Source organism: Centruroides sculpturatus, unplaced genomic scaffold (genome assembly GCF_000671375.1).
Source record: "Centruroides sculpturatus isolate CEXI.00-Female unplaced genomic scaffold, Cexi_2.0 scaffold944, whole genome shotgun sequence".
NCBI lineage: Eukaryota > Metazoa > Arthropoda > Arachnida > Scorpiones > Buthidae > Centruroides > Centruroides sculpturatus.
This window is the reverse complement of record NW_019385062.1, coordinates 31423-53980: the sequence shown is the minus strand read 5'-3', so window position 1 is coordinate 53980 and position 22558 is coordinate 31423. Positions and strand designations below refer to the sequence as shown.

The 22558-nt window shown below is 28.5% G+C and overlaps 1 protein-coding gene across 1 annotated transcript in view; it reads left to right on the top strand.

Annotated features, from left to right (window-relative positions):
- The first annotated feature begins 111 nt into the window (after positions 1 to 111).
- Positions 112 to 22558, top strand: part of LOC111634118 (protoporphyrinogen oxidase-like) — a 23945-nt gene continuing 1498 nt past the window's right edge. Inside the window, exons 1-8 of the mRNA XM_023378809.1 lie at positions 112 to 271; positions 356 to 490; positions 2417 to 2665; positions 4953 to 5100; positions 9535 to 9677; positions 10562 to 10622; positions 15178 to 15296; positions 16310 to 16423. Coding sequence (XP_023234577.1) covers positions 182 to 271; positions 356 to 490; positions 2417 to 2665; positions 4953 to 5100; positions 9535 to 9677; positions 10562 to 10622; positions 15178 to 15296; positions 16310 to 16423 — 1059 coding nt within the window. The 5' untranslated portion in view covers positions 112 to 181. The remainder of the gene's footprint in view (positions 272 to 355; positions 491 to 2416; positions 2666 to 4952; positions 5101 to 9534; positions 9678 to 10561; positions 10623 to 15177; positions 15297 to 16309; positions 16424 to 22558) is intronic.

The following is a 22558-nucleotide window of genomic DNA, read 5'->3' as shown; positions in this document are numbered from 1 at the left end:
TAATTGAATATAACTATTATTATTTAATTTAAATTTCTTAAGACAAAAATAATTTAATAATATTTTTTTATAATTAAATTTAAATTTGAATTTAATAGAAAATAAATTTCGACGAAAGCGACCCTACCGGAAAGTGTTAAATTTAATCACTAGTTCGTCTGCCTTCGAAAATCCAGGATAGATGGGACACGTTGTCGTCTTAGGTGGAGGAATTAGTGGCCTTTCGTGCGCTTATTACCTGTCTAGACTGGGAAGGAACACAATTAAAAAAGTAATAACAAATCCTGATGTGTTATTAGAGTATAATATCTGATAATTTACGTAAGAATTCCCTATTAATGATGAATGTTTTCAGATTACGCTGATTGAAAGATGTCAAACTTATGGAGGTTTGATTAAAACGACAAAATTTCCTGATGAAACTATCTTCGAACACGGGCCTAGAAGTTTAAGGACTGTTGGTTTGTCGGGTCTAAACACTTTGAAACTTGTAAGAATTGTTTTTATTCGTATTCAAATGTAATTTCTGGTGTTTGTCTATCAATTTTCAGTTGAAACTCTTTTCACTATAATAATATGAAAAAATGGAGCTCTTGTCTTATAAGATTTAGAGAGCAGGGCTCGCTCTGGAAAAATTTACAATTGTTTTGCCTGTTTTAAGTTTTTTCGCCACTTCAAATTACTTATCGCCATCAGTTTTACTTATTAATATAGGCAATGGTAAGCTTAAGCTTATCGGTATGAAATCTGGGAAGTAAAGTAATCAAGCAGTTACTTAGAAATAGGAATAATTTTCAAATAACTTTTTAATGAATTTTATTTGGAATTGAATAATGCATTTGATCACAATGTTTAAATAGTGATCAAATAGTGTACTGAAAAAGGATGAGAGTGAAAAAAAACAAAAAAGAGTTTCTTGATTTTCCTGGCAATGTTTAAAATTTTGGTGGTGTCATTATCATATTATATTAAAAAACTTTTTATATTTTTAACTATTATAAAATGGCAAAAAGCTTCATTTTGAGGGTAGGGATGAATTTTATAAAAAATTGTAAAAGCTAGTAATGAGTAAAATCATCATTAAGTCCAACCCTACTATATGTTCCCCTTTAAAGATCTAGAGGGTGGGGAGATAATCACCAAAATTTAATAGCATCAATCCCGTAATACACAAACTGCCGTGCAAAATTTCAGAACTTTTTGATGAAAGGCACTGGAGTTAAGCTTAAAAGAGGGTGAACAAAATTGGGCCCCCCACATGCATGCACACACTAACATCCATACATGCACACACTAACATCCATACATCAGAAATTACCCCCCCCCTGATTGTTTTGCATTTTTTGATGTTTCAAGGTGTCCTAGCTCAATTTTTTGATCGATTGCCATACTTTCTCTCTGTTATATATAACAATCAGGAAAGTAAAAGTTATCCCGAAAAGTTCCACAAATTTTCTGTCGGTCCATAAACATTCGCCAAACTGGAAACTCTGGGTGACATTGCACAAAAATTGTCATTGGTTCTCAATGCCACTTCCTGCTCAAACTTGCCATGTGACATTATAAAATTGTTAGATATGTGGTGTACAGGAGCTCAACATTCTGCTGTTTTTCCTGAAGCATGCTTTGTGATTTAATTTCACACTGAATATGAAAATAAATGGACTAGGATTTTTATATCCACTTTAATAAAAATATCGTCAAGTGGCAATTTTGTCACTATGCAGCACAATTCTGAATAGAGAAATATTAGGATTAAGGATGGAAGACATTTGTATGAAAATAGAGAGAACTGCAGATGAATGCAGACAAATATGGCAAGAACTGTATTACTCAACATCTAATACACAACAAATTGTAGCATTTTACAAATCAAAGCAATAAAAAAAGTCCTTGAAAAATCAAAGCAAAGCAATAAAAAAAGTCCTTGAAAAATATATATCCATGAGTTACATAGAAGGCTCCAAAAGCTGAAACATATGCAAATTAAAACTAAACACCATGCACATAGTCTTCTAGTAAATAATGTGTATTGGAATTGGTTAAAAATGGAACATTTTTGGCCTCTTTCTTTTACCTGCATCGAGCGTCGATCATTACAGACTTAACGGAGATTCTAAATAAAAAACGTACTGGGAAAAAAATGTTCTAAATTGCTGAATTATCAATATATCTACTTGTATAAAAGATAATTTCAACTTAAAATTAACAGATGATAGATATCACTCATAGATAATTAAAAAAAATTCAATATGATGTGATTAAATTAAATTTGAGTTGTTTTCCAGTTTGAAAACTTTCTGACTAGAAAAAATTTTTTAAAGTATAATTTATGAAATTAATGACTCTTCAATAATTCAGGATTATTTTGATTTATATCATATCTATAAATTATTTAATTTTTTTATAAATTTAGGCTGAAGAGTTAGGAATTTCAAAAAACATTTTACCTGTCACTAGAGCAAGTCCTGCAGGAAGAAAACGTTTAATCTTAGTAAATGATAAGCTTATCACTTTGCCAAATGATTTCATGCAGTTGTTCAGAAGAATTCCTCCATTCAGTAAAGCATTTATATGGTTTCTGTTGAATGATCTTAAAGCAAAGAGGAAGAAAGTTGATGATGAGAGTTTGCATAATTTTGTGACAAGAAGATTTGGACAGGAGGTGAGATATATTAAAATACTAATTACATGCACATTAAATACCAATATTAAGTTGATTGCTATTTTACTTTGCAAAAAATAGAAACCCTTATACTGAAATTTTTATATTTTTTTTAAATATCAATGATAATTTCAATATTAAGATTTTTCATGCAAATTTTTTGCCACTTCCTATAGTTTAAAATATATGTTTCTTTTTTTGAAATATTATCTAAATCCCTATGTTATATGATTGTAAAATACAATCATATAACATAGGGATATGAACATAACTTCTGCAGTAATGTTCAGAAGTTAATCTCATTATTATGTTTCTTAATTTAAATTTAGAAATAGCAATGATTGAGAAATAACCATCTTTTATCACCATTGACTTGTATCTGAAATATCTGAAATTCTGATAAAATTTCTAATGTACCTAATATATTGATATTTATATCATCAGACTTATAAATAGAACAATTGTTTTTGTATGCTTAACAATTGTTTTTGTATGCTTTTTCATAAAACATTAACTATTAAAGTTAATGTTTTATGAAAAATATTTTATAATTTTGTAACTTAAATGTTCTCTTATCTAAACTGATTTAAAATAGAAACAAAACCTTTCAACAATCCAGCAAAATGTTTTAATATTTTAAAATCGTTTTTGAACACTTTAAGTGATAATCTTCAGTTATTCTCATGAAATCGAACAAGAAATTTGAAAATTACGCAAAACAAAAATTCAAGAAATTGTTATATAATTTTACATTAACACATAATACGCTTTTTAAAAAAATGAACTAATATGCATAAAGAAAAATTAAATAACAAATAACCAAATGTTACACATCAAGTAAAAATCATTGCAGTTAACTATGCTGCTTACATAGATTAAATCAATTTATCAATGAACACACTGCATCAATCATAGAGATGCCGACAGGTTATCATCCGCATGGAAGTCCATAGAAAGACTTCCATGTAAATGATAACCTGTCGATTGACGTAGTGTGTTCATCTGCGCCTTGTGAATTTCTAATTTTTCTAAATGCTTTACCGCCTGTTGGATCTTGTGCTTTGATAATAGATGCCTGATCCCAGAAAACTGTTATATCTTGCTGCTTGACAAAAGCAGCAAGGACCTGTCAATTGTCTGTCAATACTGTACAATACTGTCAATGTTTTTTATTGATGAACATAAACAATCAGTGAATGAAAGCATTGACAGTATGGTCCTTGCTGCTTTTGCCAAGCAGCAAGATATAACAGTTTTCTGGGATCAGGCATCTATTATCAAAGCACAAGATTCAACAGGCAGTAAAGCATTTAGAAAAATTAGAAATTCACAAGGCGCAGATGAACACACACTGCGTCAATCATAGAGATGCTGACAGGTTATCATTTGCATGGAAGTCTTTCTACGGACTTCCATGCGGATGATAACCTGTCGGCATCTCTATGATTGATGCAGTGTGTTCATTGATAAATTGATTTAATCTATGTAAGCAGCATAGTTAACTGCGATGATTTTTACTTGATGTGTAACGTTTGGTTATTTGTTATTTAATTTTTCTTTATGCATATTAATTCATTTTTTTAAAAAGCGTATTATGTGTTAATGTAAAATTGTATAACCAATTTTTGAATTTTTGTTTTGCGTAATTTTCAAATTTCTTGTTCGATTTCATGAGAGTAACTGAGGATAATCACTTAAAGTGTTCAAAAACGTTTTGCTGGATTGTTGAACGGTTTTGTCTCTATTTTATTTAATTTGGTTCCAGTAAGCAAGTATTTATTTATTTAAACTAATTTAACAGTTAGGAATTGTTTGACACCAAAATTACCTGAAGATCATTGTTATAGGTTGGTATTGGATTTAATTTTATAGTTGTAGCATATATAAACACTTTCAGTTTTGAGTTTTCTTAATAAATTTTTATTTTTACATCTAATGATGATAGATCATTCAGTATACATAGTATATTGAATGATATATTTGTAGTACACTATCCAGTACACTGCTTTTCTTAAATTTAAGTTTTATGTTAAAATCTGAATATTAATTTGACCTAATTTTTATCAATAACATAGAATAATTTTGGATTCTATTTCTTTGTCAGCCTTTATTCTTTAAAATTGATTTGGATTTGAAATTTAAATTGATTTTCAAGTAATCAATTATTGAACTTTGCAATTAGTGAAATAATGAAATAATTTAATTTTAAACAAATCCAAATATTTATCATCCAACAAAATAACAATTGGTTACAATATATGTAATACATTTTAACTTTTCTTGTTAGATAGCTGATTATATAATTGATCCTGTGTGTCGTGGTATTGTTGCTGGTGATGCAAGAGAAATAAGTGCAAGATCTCTTATTTCTAATATATTTAATTTAGAACAAAATTATGGATCTATAATAATTGGACAGTTAAGACAGAAAAAAGGTAATATTTTATAAAGAAAAATTTTATATAGAACTATATATAAGAAATATAAAATCTTTATAATATAAATTAAAGAATTTTCTATTTAATATAATATATAGTTTTGTGAATACTGGAAGTATACAAAATTTCATCACAGTACAAATGTAATAGACAAAAATTCTTGAGTTAGGTAATCAAAAAGATTCATTCAGAAATGTTCTTGGCCTCTAGGCCATTTTCAACTCACATCTGTCTATGCACAAATTCACTGACTTTGGCCACCAGCTTTTATAAGATCACAAATGGAATTTTTCTGTTGATGAATTAGTGCTCTCCAATCTAGATATTCACTGTGGCATTTGCTTATGATTTTGAAATTCTTGGATGATGATGTCATATCAACAATTTATCAAGTTGCATACCCAAATTACAGTTAATATTATTTTAATTTGTTATTATTTCTACATGTTTTTTAAATTTTCTGTTATAAATATTTTTTCTCTATGAATAACTTTAACATTAATTAAATCAATCTTATATTATTTTTTTTATGTACTGCTACCATAGTAAATTACTATATCCAAATTGTATCATTGCCTGGTGTTCTTTTATTCTGGCTTCCAACTCACTCTTTGTTTCTGTGATATATATTACTGGTGTTTAATTAAGTTGATATTTTGAATTTAATTTTTGATTTAAAAAATTGCATCCTGAGATGATATAGAAATGTTATAAGTGTCAAAGAAATAAAGCAGAACTAAATTCAATTAAAAAAAATCAAATTTCTGAATTTTAGAAACCAACTGAAATGTTTCATTTTTCACCATATTTAAAGATACAGGATTTATTATATAACTCACAAATTTCTATTTAAGTTCCAAAATACAATTTAATATGGTGGACTTTCAAAATACCAAAAAATATTTTAGATTAATGAATGATTAACAGAAGATTAGTTAAATTTTTTTTTTTTGCACTATTAAATTAATGCTAATTAAAAAATTACCATACTATTAAAATTTAACAAACTCAATGAAAAAATATTAATCACTGAATTCAAAATTAATTTGCCATCACTATATGAAGTTCTAAAACTGTATTAAACCTTTATTTCTCTCTCTCTCTCTCTCTCTCTCTTCATATCTACAGATAAGCTGAATACAATTCTTATGACATCAAAGTGATTTAACAAGAAAATTTGAATTTCAAAGTTAAAAATAAAAGCAATGGAATTTTACTTGCAGAATAAATTTTCATTTAATAAAAAAGTACTAAATATATGTTATTTTCTAACAGATCAACAAACACTAAACTTTCAAATATACTAGTAATAGTGGTGGTATTAATATTGAAAAATTCTATTTTGGTGTCAGAATAAAACTGAAGAGCTATTTATTAGAAGAAACTTGAAAAACATATTATTTTAATTTTGCTTTTTGAGAATGCAAATAGTACTAAATTTATGAAAATATATTCAGAATGTTTTCAAAATAAATAATATCTCTGAAAAACAATTAAATCATTTTTGTATTGATTTATTTTGAGCTATGTTTTGTCATTATACTTTTATTTTTAAATTAAATTGTTAAATTAAAAATAAAATTTTATCAGCATATATAATAACATATATGCTGATAAAATTTTATTTTTTAAACTTTGATATTTTAGTTGATAACATAACAAAAATTTTACTATTGTTGAGATAATGAACTTAAGCATTAAAGGTAAAGACAATTAAATCAGTTATTTCTAAATTTTAATTAAGGGATGGTCAAGAAGTAAATTGACATAATTTGGTTTCAAAATTTTACTTGCTGTAGAAAGCATCAATGTGTCAAAAGCAACATACACATGCACTGACATATTCTATATTCAAATTCCTTGAAATTGACATTTAGATGTGCTCAAAGTTAAAATGAAGCAGACCAAACATAAACCTCCCACTAAACATGTTGTGAAGCACTTTACTGAAAAAGCACATGAACTAATACTTTACTGTCCAGTTGAACACCTAAGATAACTGACAAATTGTAGAATATGGTCAGTAAACCTTTCAAATCGAAACTCAACACGTCACTAACTGCTGCAGCTGTAGAGCTAAAACTGATCTCATCAACTCTAGTTGTAATTAAAGTTGAAAAATTGTACATAGAAAGGTAGTTTAAAACCACAGCACCAAAGTACTCAGGGAATCAAGAATTGTGTATAAAAATTGCATGTAAACCAATTTAAAAAAACTCAGGAAAAGGTCATTTTTATTGATGGTGAAATCTACATGCCTCAAGACCCAACTAACATTTTAGGATGCCATTTCTGACATGCCCAGGATGCAGCTGATGTTTCAGAAGACTTCAAATTTAAGAACAAAGCAAAATTCCCAAAAAAATGGGTTGTGTGGCAATGTCTGGACACTTTTGGAATATTTTGGAATCTTTCTTTTCTGAGGGGACATATAACAGTGTATATTGAGAAATAGCAAACCCGAAAATTCTTGGCACAGCCAGGGAGGAGACAATTATCCTTGTCATTCCTAACTGTTTAGCTAGACCTGTCTTAGCGAAACGCTTTACTCTTGCTTGTAGCCTTTCCATAACCTTTTCGTGCGCCACTTTACATTGTGTGTCTTCTATGTAGCCTATTAACACTCTTTATATGTGCCTTACTTCATTAACACCATGTTTTTTGACTTTTTGACTCATGACATAATATGGAAGGATATGAGAGAGAGTAAGAAATGGATGCAAGAGAATGATGTAATTATTACAAGAGTTGAATGGGCATAGCCTGATGATGCCTGTTCAACATGGGCAAAAACGTTAGCTTTATCAACTTTTTTATACTGTTGTTTTGGTTTTTGTGGTTGTTTTTTTAATTAATCAAGTTTACCCAGTTGTGAGTAGTCGTGTTTCAACATGTGTCATTACAAGTCATGTTTTTCTTACAAACATGTCATTAATGTATAGCAAGGTTTTCTGTATTTAACTGATATAAATATATGTGTTTATCTTACTTGTTAAAAATAATTTGTTTTATCTCTTATTTTTTATCTTTATAAGCAAAGAAAAACAATGACACTTGTTTTTAAATTGATAATAGCTTATCAATTACATCAATTATTTTAATTTGTTCACGTCATTTTCAGAGGAATATTAATTAATTAATTAAACCATAATACACTGGTTTGATTTTAATTAATAGCTCATCACAAATTTCATTAATTTTGTAGTTTTGTCAAATTAGTCGTACACCAAATTGCAATAAAATAGAAATTTATAAGTTTATATCTTACGTAAATGTTAATATATAGTATACAAGTAAGTTTTAATTAATTTTGATTGTTGTTTATATTAAAAAAAGTAATTATTTTAATATGTTGTTTGTTGTCAAAATCAAGGGAAGCTATAGTTAAATTCAACTTTAACTTCATTTTAGTTTTAGAAGTTTTTCAACAAAATCCTAATGAGGAGTAGAAAATATAAAATTGAAAATATTATAAAATACAACTTTCTGAATAAAGAGAGTCACAAAGTATTACAATGAACATTTCACATACATGAAGCTTTAGTAGGATATATGCATTCCACTACAATGTGTATGCCTGGCAAGACAGCTATGTCATCTTTCTAGAAGCTTACAAAGAAATGTTGGTAGTAGTTGAAGCATTATGTATGTGAAATGTTGTAATGCAACTCTGTTTATCTCAACAGTTGATTTTTATGATTTATATTTTTTAAAATCACTGATTATATGTAGGTGGTTTTTTTCAACCTTTGATAGACCATAAAACAAAGACAAGTATAAATAACAAAATGAATTTATCATCAAAAGTTAGGTACAAACATGGTTACTTTTCAACATAATCACTGTGAAGATTGAGGCATTTGTTTATCTGTGGACGAGCTTTGAATTCCTTTCTTCACAGAATATTGCCGCCAGTGATTGAGATGGGCCTTAATGTTTTGAAGATCATCATTAGTAATGGAAGTCATCACACATTAAAGGTATAAACACTTTCACTTTTTAGATTTCCACCTAGCTTGGAACTTTTTAAACACATAGCATACAGCCGCAATTTAGCATTGAGCGACTTCCACCTCTTTCCTGAACTAAAAACATGGCTAGGAGGGCAGAGGTTAGAGACAAATGATGATTTTCAAAACTATGTTAAAGCCCATCTCAAGTCACTGGAGGCAACATTCTATGAAGAAGGGATTTCAAAGCTCGCCCACAGATAGACAGATGCCTCAATCTTCACGGTGATTATGTCGAAAAGTAACAATTTTGTACCTAACTTTTGGTAATAAATTTGTTTTGTTATTTACACTTGTCTTTGTTTTATGGACCATCGAAAGTTGAAAGATCCACCCTTGTATATTTAAAAAATAAATAACTGTATAAACAATTTTTGTATGTTTATTACCCTTTATTATCCTATGGTAACCATATTAAAAGGCAGCTGTAGAGCTAAAACTGATCTCATCAACTCTAGTTNATTGCCTAAGTCTCTCTTGAATTTTTTAGAGAACAATGAATTAATTTCTTTATGCAATAACATTGAATGTCAGAAAATAATATTTGAAAATAATAAAGCAAAGGTGAAATTTTTATATACGTAGATAGTGTATATATTTTTTTCAGTTAAAAATTTAGTTATTGTTATAAATATAGAAATCTTATTCATTTCATTTTAGTTATTGAATTTTTTTAGTCATAAAAAGTAACATAGGAAACTAATAGTTTTAAATTTAAATGTACAAAACTGACTGAAAAATGTTTAAACTAATAATGACATTTTCCAACTTTCCATTAATAGATTCAATTATGCGGAATAAGATTTCGTTACTTTTACTCAAGTCAAGAAAATATAATTTAAAATTATCTTTAAAAATGGATATAAACATCTTAGTTACATTATGAAATTTATAAATTTTAAAGATTGCTATTTTTTTAAATTTTACATACATATTTATGTACATAAATACTTGCATGCCTGTTATACATATTTAATCTGTAGATATAAAAAGAATAACCTTTAGAACTTAATTTCTGATATTGATTTGAGTTTATTCATTACAGATAGTTTAAGATTAAAAATTACTTAAATTTCTTACTGGGTTCTAACGTTTTCATTCATATTAAACAAGCATAATCAGGATAACTTTAGAAGTTAGCCTGACAATGATTGAGCATAGATGAAAATGTTTGTTTTCTTGTAGTTTTATATTTTTTTGCTGGATATGGTTATATGTGTAATGCTTATTTATGTATACCCAGTTTCAATAGTTGAATATATAGATTAAAATTTGAATCAATTCCATATCTAAGATGTTGTTTATAGTATAATGTAATAATATCTAATTGATAGATATTAGAAACTAAATCTATTATATTTTCTTGCTCCACTATTAAATTTTAAAAAGTATTAAAATTTAGTTTTAATAGTTTATTAAATTTATTTATTTTATAAATTATTTTATAGGTGATAACATCAGAAAATACAATTGAAGCTGATTATGTATTTTCTTGTATTCCATCTCAATGTAAGTTAATTTAATATCAAATTCTCTTTATATTTTGGTGCCAATATTTCATATCATATAGTTTTGTTTAAGGAATGTTATTTTAAAAATGTTTAATAATTTTAAATTAAATATCTGAATCTTATTGAAACATTTGAAGATATGTATCAAACAATTTATTGACAAGACTGTCTTGTTTATAAAATTGTATTGCCGGTTTATGTTACCAGCTTAGAGGTATGAAGAGTACATGTCACGAGTTGATATTTGGCACAGAGTATTAGGTGCTCAAATCATTTGCACATAAGAAAATCCAGACTTGTACGTAGTTGGGGGACTGAAAACCAAGTCAAAATAAAATATAAAATGGCAACCCTCTTCTACAAACAGGCAAAACAAGCACCTCACCCCACTGAAGTCGGGGGAGAGTACCACCCACAGTCATTCTAAGAAGTGAATGCTGACCTTAGGACTGAACACATAGTTTCTTCTATGTTAAATAAAATTTGTAATCTAATTTTGTAAATTTGGGAGTGCTTCAAATACAGCAGGGTGTCATTACAAGTAGGTTTTTTAACATTATCTAGTATAATAAAATCGTGGGACCGACAACAATTTGACATTATATTAGGTTGTCGTTACATCCGATGATGTTATAATCGGGTTAAACTGTATATTGTTTGTGCAAAATTAAAAAGAAATTTTGGACAATACAATAGCCATGATTATTTTTTTCAAAAATGGGAAATTTTTGTTACGCATCGACAAAAATTCAACCTAGGCTGACACACAACAGAGAGAAATTTTGAAATTGGATAGGTTAATTTAATCGAAAATGCATCGTGGACGACCTCGTGGTTGTGGTCGGGGAAGTTTGAACAATCGCGCCCAAAAGCAGCAATAACAAAGAAGATTGGAGAATGAGAACGAGACCTGCCTTGAGCATCAAAGTGATTCTACTTAGTAGTGAGTCTCCAAGACACATAGTCTTGTCCCAAATATAGTTTTGCCATTTTACTTGTTTTAAACATATAACATATATATTAAATAAATGAAGATTCAAAATTTTGAATGAATCTAATACTGATTTATTATGCTATAATTTTATTTTTATTAATTATTTTACTCTAAATTTTGCAACTTTCACTCAAGCCCAACATCCTTATGGATGAGAGTTTTCATCGTTATCAAGATTTTCTTACCAAATAATTATGATGATTATTATTTTCTCTTCTCAGCAAACTAGGAACTAATAACCTAAATTCAGACTGATCAAAAATTTAGAAATCTTCACCCAGATTGGTTTAATTTAATTTTGTGCAATTCAATCTGTATAAAAGGATTGATTGGAAATCTTGTCATTCAAATGACAAAATTGGAAATGAAAATTTGAGTTGTAATAGTCAGTTATAAAAATTTGTTATAACCTATTAATATATTACTATACACAGGTGAGACAATCTGTTATTCTCTCTCTCCCCCTTTCTCTCCATATGTCCAAATTACCAGACATGATAATACATGAAAAAGAATTATTCAATGTAGACCATAAATTTTTTCTAAATAAATGTATTGTTGATGATGATAAATTATTTTTGCTCATCATCCCAAACTCATAACATTGACCTTTAACAAGGCATGTTCTGTATTATTTAATTATTCTGTAGATTTGCATAGATTAACTGCTCAGGCTTGATTGTTATTGTCAAATAAAACTGTCAACCTTACACACAATATTTAATAACATCTAAAGAGAAAAATATTTAAAATGACAAAATTTGTCCAAAGAGCACATCATCCATTTTTTATAATGACAGTAATGATAAACATACGTCTGTATAAAGGGATTCAGATTACTGTCAGATTCAACATAAAAAATGCTAGAGGCTTTTTTAATATCCACTCGTTTGGATTATTCAAAAATTATATAGCAGTGAAATATTATATTTGTATTTTGAATTTATACATAGTAGAGTCAAAAAGAAACTGAACTTGTACTATTAATGTAATAAAAGTTACATTTAAAGTGTTTACAGAAAAACATCTTCAAAATAAACACTTTCTGTAGCTATATACTTCTGCCAAAGTTCACTTATTATTTTAAAACATTCTTGTAGTTTATTCTGTGTCACCTTCAAGCATGTAATTTATCACTACACTTTTTATCTTTTTTTGCTGATTGAAGCTGTAGCCCTTCAGTAGACCTTTCATTTGACATGAAAGTCTGTAGGAGTGAGGTCTAGTGAGTAAGGGCAGTCTGGAAATAGCGTTTTGTTGATATTCACCAATTGTGCAAGCATGATATGCTAGTGTTGTTATCATGTTGGACAACCCAGCTTTTTACTTACCAGAGATGAAACCATTTTTTATCTTACTGTATCATACTGATAACTGTGTGTGTCAATATAAGACTTTTTGTTACACAGTATGCTGTTGAGAACAAACTTCTAATTTACTGGGCCTTTTTATATGAAAAAAATCATGATTTGTGAAGATAATTTTTTTACCTTGGTGAAGAAGCTGATTTATATGATGTGTGTTTGCTTTGTGAATCTCAAAAGAAAAATAAGTTTTATCACCAGTAATCACATTGTTTAAAATATGTGGATCTTTATCAGCTGTTGTTAATTCCCTGCCAATGAGTGCACATCTTTCATTTTGCTCATTTATTAACTCCTTCAGAACAATATTGGAACAGACATAATGCAGTTTTTTAAGTGCAGTCTTTGTGAAGAATGGTATATACAGAGCTTTGTGTGATTCCCAAAATGTTTACCAAATCGTCTATTGTCTGCAGCCTCTTTTGATCTTTTCATGAACTTGAGAAATAATTTCTTCATTTTTTACTGAAACAACATACCTGGATGGGAATTGTCATCTATTAATTCGTGGTTTTCTTTAAAACACTTATGCTGTTTATATATTCCTGATTAGGATGTGGCATCATTACCATATGCTTCTTTAAGTAAATTAAATGTTTTAGTAAAATTTTTGTCCACTTTGACATACAATTATTATTATGATCATCATCATCATGTAAATCAAAAATCTCATCTACTGGTCCCTTTTTATATGCATGGATCCAAATATTGATTTATACCTCTACTGACTCTGTTACAGTTTGTGCTTATAATATTTATAAAAAATATTTATGCAAAAATAGTTATATAAAGATATTTGAATAAAACTAAAATGTGAAGATAAATTAACACTTTTCATTTTTATCTAATGCAAGACAAGATGATAGTTTGAAGCAGAGTGAATATATTTTTATGCCTGTTACCATTTGATATAACTGGAAATGTATCCACTCAGTTTTCATGAGTTACTGTATTGAGTCCCGCTGTAAACAGATCATCTATAGAAGTTTAAAATTAAGTAATTATATAACTTAGATAAATTTTTATATTATGACTAGCTTACCCGTCACGCATTGCTGCGATCTCAGAAGAAAGGAAATTCAAGCAAACTCGTTATGATAAAATTAAATTTACATTTTATCATTTTCATTGAAACTTATTATTATTATTCATTTTCATCGGGAAAACATTTCAAAGTGTCGTTTCAATTTTATTTATTTATTGGAGTGCTTTGTGGATACACGATATTTTTTGTTTTTCCGTCTGGTGCGTACACGAATAAATCAGAAGGTTTTCCGACGCGTGAGCTGGCCACATACAGTTGTCCATGCGAGAAGCACGGATTCTCCAAATTTAGCCCACACACTTGCAGCGATTGTCAGAAGTGCGATATTCCCCATTTTTATATATATTTTTTAATCCTTTATAATTTTAATTATTTAATTGCTCCTTCCTCTCTTCCTTGGCATGTTGTGAAATTTCTGATAGTTGGATAATAAACCGTTTTATTGTAATTTGTCTTTTTAAATTATTTTGAGTCGATATTAAAATTTGGAAAAGGGGGATACCTAGATCGGTAAAATAGGCGAATTTCTTCCTACAACTTCGGTCGTTGTTCGGGGTACAGTTAAGATTTTAACGAAGTTCGAGCGAAAACATAATTAGCAAAAAAAGTCGAAATAAAGTGATTAAACAAAAATGATTACAAATATCGTAAATAACAGTTCACAAATGCATATATAGAGATATTTTTTGGAGGGGGGAAATGGTCTTCACAATTTGAAATTGATCGAACACACTGTGCTCGAATGCTCGTGTAAACGCGCGCCATCTATCGTAGGGTAAATGCCAGAAACCTTCACGGGAGTGTATTAAAAAAAAACTTCCCAAAGCTTCATGGCAATCGTACTATGCCACAAACCTTCACGGGAGTATATTAAACAATTTCTCAAAGTTTCACGGCAATCGGATAAACGGTGTGGTAATGCATGAAGGACACACACACACACACACACTCATTTATTTTTATATATATAGATTATTAATAGAAGACCAAGTTTATATTAATGACAATTTTTCTAATCAGTCATATTTAGCCTTAATAAAGCACCTCATTGAATAAACATCAGTGCAATATAGAAAATTTTACTTATTTAATATAAAATGGATTTTATATGTTATTTAGATAATCATATTTATTAAATTTTTATTATTAGCTCTTTCACAAATAGTTTCTGAACAGTGTCCTCAGTTATCTGATCTACTTTCAAGCATTTCAACAGTGCATGTTGGTACAGTCAATCTTGAATATGATGGAAATTGTTTAAAAGAAGAGGTAAAAAATTTTATTTATAAGTTTATTATTAATAATGGTAATGTATATTATTAATAGTGTTTTGAACATTAAATCAGAGAACATTAAATTTTTAGATAAGAAGAAAAATGGTATTAATTCTCACTATTCAATAGACAATTTTTACTTTAGAAAAATGCTTTATTTAAAAAAACTTTCAGTTCATTGTATCGTCTAAATGATTTGTTTTCTTTACAAAAATATTTTAAATAATGATTTTTATAAGAATTATAATTTTTTTCTAAAACATTACTTGTTAAACATAAAGTATTTTTATTTCCACAATTTTAATAAATAAATAAAAACTTTTAATAGTTATGAGTAGCCTTATGTAAATATACTTTCAACAAAAAATATTTTATTGACAGTGCCTGTAAATTAATAATAATCATTTATATTGTTTTTATTACTTTAAAAAGAATTTTTTCAATATTGTTAGATTAGATAAATATCAATTCAAAAGGTAGTTTTCCAATTTACACAAGAACAATTTGTTCTGATTTGATTCTACACATAAGCTATATTGTATTTTAAAGAATTTGCAATTACAGTAGAGCATCGATTATCCAAATCAATTGGGGACTGGGGTTGTTTGGAAAATTGATTTTTCAGATAACCGATTATGTACGAAAAAATATATTAACCTATCTTATGTTGAAATTTGTTCAAAGCCTGCCACTTCCTTAAATTAAGTACCCTGTTATGGTCACGCCAGTGCTGCCAGCTAAAATATGCACACCAACAAAAATAATATTGGAGTAGCCCAAGACATAGCCAAAGATTGCAGCGCCACAGCACTAGCAGAAATTAAAATTTGTCGACTGGAAAGATTTCGGTTGATCGACATTTGGATAATTGATGCGCTACTGTATTTTAATAACTGAGTAGATGTAGATGATGATCTACTTAGTTTTAATATTTTAATAAAAATATCAATTATTATTTTAACGTTAATTTGAAACAAAATTTATTACTTCAAATATTTTTTATTTTAGGGATTTGGATTTTTAGTGCCATCAAATCAGAATTCAAAGTTATTAGGAGTTGTATTTGACTCCTGTTGTTTTCCAGAACACAATGGGAAAACTAGGAATAAAACAAGGCTTACAGTATGTATTTGATATATTTTTTAAAATTATTATGCCATTTAAAATTTATATATTGTGATTTTATACAAAAGAATACATAAATCTCTCTACTTTTAAGAAATTTTAAATATTTTGTAATTATGATTTAATTTTTTCATTTAACATTTATGAAATGATCAATTTTTAAAATGTTTTAGACATAATTAAGCAGTTTCTGTCATTTCTGATGGACTTTAAATTTCATATTACTATAGTCAATATACATATTCATTTATATTTTTCTTAGCTCCAAGCAGAGGTGCAGAATATTTTCAGGACCAAAAATTTCCCAGAACATACACAGAATTTCTTAAAAAATTATTGCCCACTAGCACATATATTTAATTCTTTTAATTTAAACAATTTTTACACTTTAAAGTTGTTTAATAAATTAATATTTTTCTTAGCTCCAAGCAGAGGTGCAGAATATTTTCAGGACCAAAAATTTCCCAGAACATACACAGAATTTCCCTGAAAATTATTGCCCACTAGCACTCAAAATAAAACAACAATTTATGAATGAATTAATTACTACTACTATGTAGTTTATTTGTAATATAAATATACAAACTTCCATAGGCTGAACCAATGTTTAACACTTTTAAATTGTTTGCACATTGTACTCAATTTGTATGTTTGTAAATATTTTTATAGTAAATAAAAATGTTTTTATTTAAATAAAATATATGTAAATAAAAATGTTTTTATTTATTATAAAAATATTCACAAATTAGAAAAAACAATAAATGTTTTCATATCACAACAGTCTTTACAGCAGAGTTGACCTTTTATTTGAAACTACTCATCCACCTTAATATGCAAAAACATTAAAAATTATAGGGTGAAGGTTTGTTCCTGAGGTGTTGAAAAAGATATGATGTGAGAAAACATTTATTGTTTCTTCTAATTTGTGAATACTTTTTATATTTTNCAATTTTTACACTTTAAAGTTGTTTAATAAATTAATATAAAATAAAGCATTCTTTTATCATCACAGGATAACATGTACAGTACAATTATAAACTTAATATAATACATTGATTAATAGAAGTAAAATTGAAGTCGTTGCATATACCACTAATGACTATTTTTAGCAGAGGACACTAATTAATGGACTGTTTGATGTCTAAAAATGCAAAATTTGTTTATGACGACAATGGTCATGCATTTTTTTTTCTGAAAAATTATTTAAGAAATGTACCAATATTTTGCAAAAAGATAAATATTTTTTATGTTTTTGACTAACTTTTTCATTTTATTATTTGAAAATGCAACCATATTTTTATGATAATTTAAATTATATTTTACATTAATATTTATTTATTTATAATAAATTTATGAAAAATGAAGGAAAATAATGCTTATAAAATGACTTTGTAAAACTTCTGTTTAGCTATTTAATTTAGACAGTTTGGAAAAAGTTTTTAAGCAGTTTATTAATTTGCAAATTTTCTGTATGGGAATGAGTGAATGTTTTGATTTAATTTGAGTCAATGCAAAATTTCACTTATTAGATAATGTAAAAAAGAGTTTTGAAATAAAAATGAATTTTTTTTTTAGTTCTGAAATAGAAACAGAGCTTTAAAATAAAGCTCAGTTTGTGTGGTTTTTTTTTGTAAAAATCAAAACAGTGGTTCAGTAAGGGAGATAAACTTGTTGTTTCTGCAAACACATAACCATGCAAGTTGGCAGCAACATAACAAATGACAGAACTGATCAGAAAAAAAGTAAATAACATCTTAATTTCACTTATAAAACACATACATTCCTTTGTTTTAGTGAATATTCCTAATTGATGTCTATAGGCTTAGCGAAAACACTACATTTTATTGTAACATTTTGGTGGCTATTGACATAATTACATAATAATAATTTTCTACTGCAAATTTTCCCAGGATTGCTATAATTTCTCTCAAATCTCATTTGTGTAATAGCATATTCTATATCTCTGTCTCCAAGATCAGTTAAGAATTGACAATGGTTTTATCTAAATATTTCTCATCAAACATTATAATAGATAACTGTAGTATCTTTTATGAATTGGAACTAAAATTTGTCACTAATCATTTACATTATTACAGTAGAACCCTAATTAACCAAAGTAATGTGGACTGTGGTATCCAAAATATTCATCAAATTGTAGATTTAAATTTAAACTTTATTATTATTTTTTATGTAAAATGAAATTTGTATAACCAAAAATCAAAAGAAACTAAACTAGGAATATCCATTGACATATTTCCATTAAACTTATCCCTACCAAGATGAAGTTCAAACCACAATTGCATTTTAAACCACAATTGGAAGAATCAAACTTCATTTTAAATTTGGATAATATTGCACCTATTGGGATTATAACATTTTGGCAGGTGCAAGTGAACATTCAGAAGGTATGAACCTCAAAGAAGTTATGTGAGACCTATTTTCCAGTTGTCAATATCATCTTCCAACAAATCCAGAAAATCATCTCAGTCACTGGCAATTGTTTCATCCTTGTACAGGTAACCCCCGTATAACACGGTAGTTACGTTCCAAAAAAATTGCCGTGTTATGCGAATCCGTGTTATATGAAGCAAAGAACTAGTACGAAAAGGAGTGTTAGGTTCCAAAAATTAAAAACATGTTATTATATTTTCATAATTAAGGTAAATATCTTTATTAAAATTTTCTTAAGTGATACATATTAATATACATTAAACAATGTTTTCTTCTTCATCGCTAAAAGCACTATTAACCGAGAGCGTTTTTTTTGGCAAGTTATCCTTATCCTCTTAGCATTTTTCTGCATTATCTTCAGATCTATACTTTTCCTTTTGCAAAATGTATGTGATTTTAGATTGCTTGTTTCTAGTTAAAAGATCTTTATAAATGTCCTTATATGGTGATAAGCACTTATCAAGAATAAAGCAAGTATGGAATATTGGAAAAATATCTGGCAACATCAGAAGAAGAAGCGTCGCGATCTGGCAACATTGAAATAAATTTCGAGAAGGATCATATGTATGGATAGAAGGCAAGAAAAGAAAATTTACATATGTTTGGATAGAAGGCAAGAAAAGAAAATTTACATACNTATTGGAAAAATATCTGGCAACATCAGAAGAAGAAGCGTCGCGATCTGGCAACATTGAAACAAATTTCGAGAAGGATCATGTGTATGGACAGAAGGCGAGAAAAGAAAATTTACATACTTAAGTACTAACAGTTCACGAAAATAATAATTTTCGTGAACTGTTATTACTTAAGTATGTAAAAATTTATTACATTTCATGTTGTACGAGGGTTTTACCCAATTCTCGAACCGTGTTAGAGTGAATCCATGCTATAACGGTACCGTGTTATATGGGGGTGGTACCAATTCTCAAACCGTGTTAGAGTGAATCTGTGCTATAGAAGTGCCATGTTATACGGGGGTTACCTATACATCATTGTATATAGGTAATATGTAATTATAAACTTCTCTCTCTCTCTTAGTGTGTGTGTAGCTTCTCTGTTAGAACCCACATGTTCTCCTTTCAAAAAAGATGTCAAATAATCAAGTGAGTGAGGTTTGTATAGGTCAGCAACTTGGGCCTAACCAGAAATTGCCCTATTAAAAGGAATGGACCTCATATTATCTTGGATATCTGAAAACTCAGATAAAATGGATTGTCACAGCAATTTCAAATTAAAAATTATGAATATAAAACATTTATATGATATATCATTTTTAAGCCTGTTTTTACACCTTAGCAAATTTAACCACTCAGCAGTGACTGACAGATATATCTGTCAAGGGCGATTGTGTGGCATTGGTGAACGATGGATATATCTGCAAAATTCTTGTATGGATATCACCAAAAACTAGCCAAAAACTACTGCAAAAAAAATTCACATAAAAAAGGAATTATGTAACAATAAAAAAAGACTTTTCTTTACTAGACATAACTGTTTACAAAATCTTATTCCAAAGCGGTAATGAGAAAAAATGCATGGGAAAATACTAAAAAAATTTCCCATGTTTTTTCTCCACTATATAGGGATGGCATACCTGACTAATAGCATACCATACCTGACTAATCTACTGTTGAAAGGTTGATCATATAAGAATAATATTTTTAAAAATTATTTATTATACATCTAACACATATTTTTACTTTTAAAACTATTGTGTATATATTATTATAGTTAATTTTAATAGAAATAATTTGCTTTGTATTGAAGTTTAATGATAAAAGGTAACAAAAACAAATCATTTTGTGATAGTTGTTATCATTTTAAACATTCTTTTATGATTTATAGTATAAGAAAAGTAGTGTTCACTTACAGATTTACTTCAGACATCCAATAATTGGTGTTCTACTGTATCTTAAATCCAAAAAATATTTACATATTACTTTTTGCTATTTTCTGTCTAATCTAATTTGGCAGTAAGCTAAAATTTGTCTTGTTTTAAAAAAAACAGATTCATTCATCATTTTATATATAAATGTATGTATGTATGTATACAAGTTGTCTGGATTGAGACTGACACATTTTGAAATGCTATAAATAAAATTAGGAAAGAACTACAATAAAAGTAAAGTATGCAATTTGAAAACTCCCAAAGTTTTATTGCAAAAATTGATACAGTTCTACCTTTACTCTTTTTACACAATATTATAAAATTTCCATATATGCTCCTCCTGTTGCATAGAGAATATCTAAATGATATTGAATTTCCTGCCATGTATTCCATAACATCTGGGCATAACATAAGCAACAGCATCCTGTACAAGGGGCAGTCAAAAAATTGCAGGACTGGTCCAATAGAAAATGTCTGAGGTACTGTACTGTACATCTTAATTTATTGAGAGTTGTTGCCTTCAAAATAAGTTTCTTCTGTAGCTATTGGTAGATTTCAACACTTCTCCCAGTTTTCAAAACATTTCTGAAACTACTTTTTTTTATGTTACGTACTTGCTGCAATTCTGTTTGAATGTCGTCAGTGTTCTCAAATCACTGTCCTATCAGCACTTTTCAGCTGTGGAAATAGAGAAACGTCACAGTGTCAAGTCTGGTGAATAAGGAGGGCAGTGTACTATAGCCATTTTATTTTTGAAGAGAAACTGATCAATGGAGAGAGTTGTGTGAGTGAGGCATTGTCATGATGAAACAACTAATCCAAAGATCTGGTCTTTTTCGTTTGACATTTTCATGAAAGCAGCTGTATAAAAATTTTTATTCATAGTTTGACCTTGTGCAATAAATTCTCAGAATAATCCCCTCCCTATTGAAAAAAACACTAAGCATGTTCTTGAGATTGAACCTTGCTTGGTATGCTTTTTGGTCTGAGTGAGCCATGATTTTTCTATTGAGTCAATTATTGTTTGGTCTCAGGGTCATAGCTGTAAATTTTTGCTTCATCTCCTGTAATCACTTTCTTTTCTGCTGCAGTCTTGCCAAGTTTGAAACAAAATTTACGCTCACACACTGTTCCTTAAATGAATCATTTTACAAAGCAATGAAAATTGCAAATCAGCAAGGACATAGATCTAATCTAAATAGCAAGAAACAAAAACTACATAAGATAATGGCATGAAATTTGGCAGGAAGCTAAATGACAATGTTTATTACACATCCCAATTTGCACAAGTTTAGCACATGGCTGATTGTAGTGCCATGCCACCAGTCCCAATAGTTTTTGACTGCATCTTGTATGTGCACATGAAGTTCATTGAGGTTGTTGATTTTGGTGCTAGCATAAATCCTGTCTTTCACATAATTCCAGAGGAAGAAATCTAGAGGTGTAATGTCAGGATTGTGAAGTCCATAGATGTGGAGAATATTGTTCAACTGGAATATACTGCAGTTAGACTTTGTCTTCAGCTAATGCCATTTTGACAATTGCAACCGCAACACCACAACTAATTGCTCCACATGCCTGAATTAATTCTAGGGAAACTTATATACCTGCTCTTCCTCCTGTAATGCATTAAATGCATTTATCTTTATGCATTGAATTTTGGCAGCAATTTAAAATGTGTCACTCTTATTCCAGACATCCTGTATATCAAATGTGTGTGTAAATTTTTTTACACACACTACACACTTTCCACACACACTGAAAAGATTATCGAAAATAATAAATCTCAGAAC